We start from the raw sequence: 1,118 nt of genomic DNA, 5'->3' as shown, positions 1-1,118 counted from the left end.
AAAAGGCTGGTCTCAATGCACAAAACTAGACAGCAAAAAGGATTCGCCTCCCATGTGAACCGAAATGCGGGGACAGGACTTGTGACGCGTATCTCGGCTTAGCGTTGTCGGACTGCCGCGCTGGGTTTGGTGGAGTAGTGAATTACGAGGAGTTTTTTCTCCGTTAGTCACTGTTGTTTGTTTGGTGAGAGTATGAAATCTCGTCACACTTCAAGCAGCGCGTCTTCCTCGCTCAATGGAACGTCCGGGAGTCTAGAAGAACCTATCATAGAACAGAGACTAGATGTAGAAGACGGCACTACCTTTCCTCCGAAGTGTCTCGAAGACAAAAAGACCGAGAAGACAATATGGGCCCGTCTCTGGCATGGTGATTGGGAGGTAAAAACAGGTCCGGATGGTTACAAGCCATTCTGGTACGAGGCTGCGCTATGTTGTAGCTTCACTACCTTCTTGGCATTTATACCATCCGAGCCCCACTTGACGACCTATCTCAGGGAGGTCAAAGGTTTTACAGATGATCAGATCAACTCTCAGATTTACCCTTGGTCCACTTACGCATGCATACCCTTCCTTTTAGTCGGTGGTTGCCTATCTGAGTTTGTTGGCTACAAACTGGCACTCATTCTTGGAGCAATGGGTCGTTTAGCTACCAGATTTCTGTTGCTGTTTGGTAATAGTTTGCTTGACATGCAGATTATGCAATGTACATACGCCTTTGGTACCGCGGCCGAGGAAATCTTCTATGGCTATCTCTTCCACGTTGTGCCCAAGGAGAATTATCAGAAGCTAACGTCGATGAACCTGGCGTCTCATGTTTTTTCCCATATGATATCTGGTATAGTAGGTGATGTTATGATCAATGCTTGCCACATGAGTCAAACCTCTCTCATGTGGGTTTCGGCTGCTTCGGTTATTGTTGCTGCTATCATAGCGCTTTTCCTCACTGGTGTTAAGCGCGACAAAGCTCCTAGGCCTAAGGAGGTGTGGAAGGCTATGAAGTGGGCTTATGAGGATAAGGTTTATGTTCTTATTCTGTTCTGGTGGATATTCGGCAATTGCGCCTATGGTCTTATCGATGGTTATGAAGCTTCACTGTACGATATGATGATGGTGGAAGA

At 46.8% G+C, this 1,118-nt stretch overlaps 1 protein-coding gene across 1 annotated transcript; it reads left to right on the top strand.

The window, feature by feature from the left end:
- Window positions 1-633: 633 nt before the first annotated feature.
- Window positions 634-1,094, top strand: Pmar_PMAR021547 (conserved hypothetical protein; the record flags this gene model as incomplete). The annotated part of the gene is made up of 1 exon (XM_002765855.1): window positions 634-1,094. A coding segment is annotated over one exon (461 nt), but the record flags the coding sequence as incomplete, so codon positions are not given.
- Between the last annotated feature and the right edge of the window lie 24 nt (window positions 1,095-1,118).

This window comes from Perkinsus marinus (genome assembly GCF_000006405.1).
Source record: "Perkinsus marinus ATCC 50983 genomic scaffold scf_1104296974326, whole genome shotgun sequence".
NCBI lineage: Eukaryota > Perkinsozoa > Perkinsida > Perkinsidae > Perkinsus > Perkinsus marinus.
The sequence above is the reverse complement of the archived record's forward strand: the minus strand, read 5'-3'. Positions and strand labels throughout refer to the sequence as shown.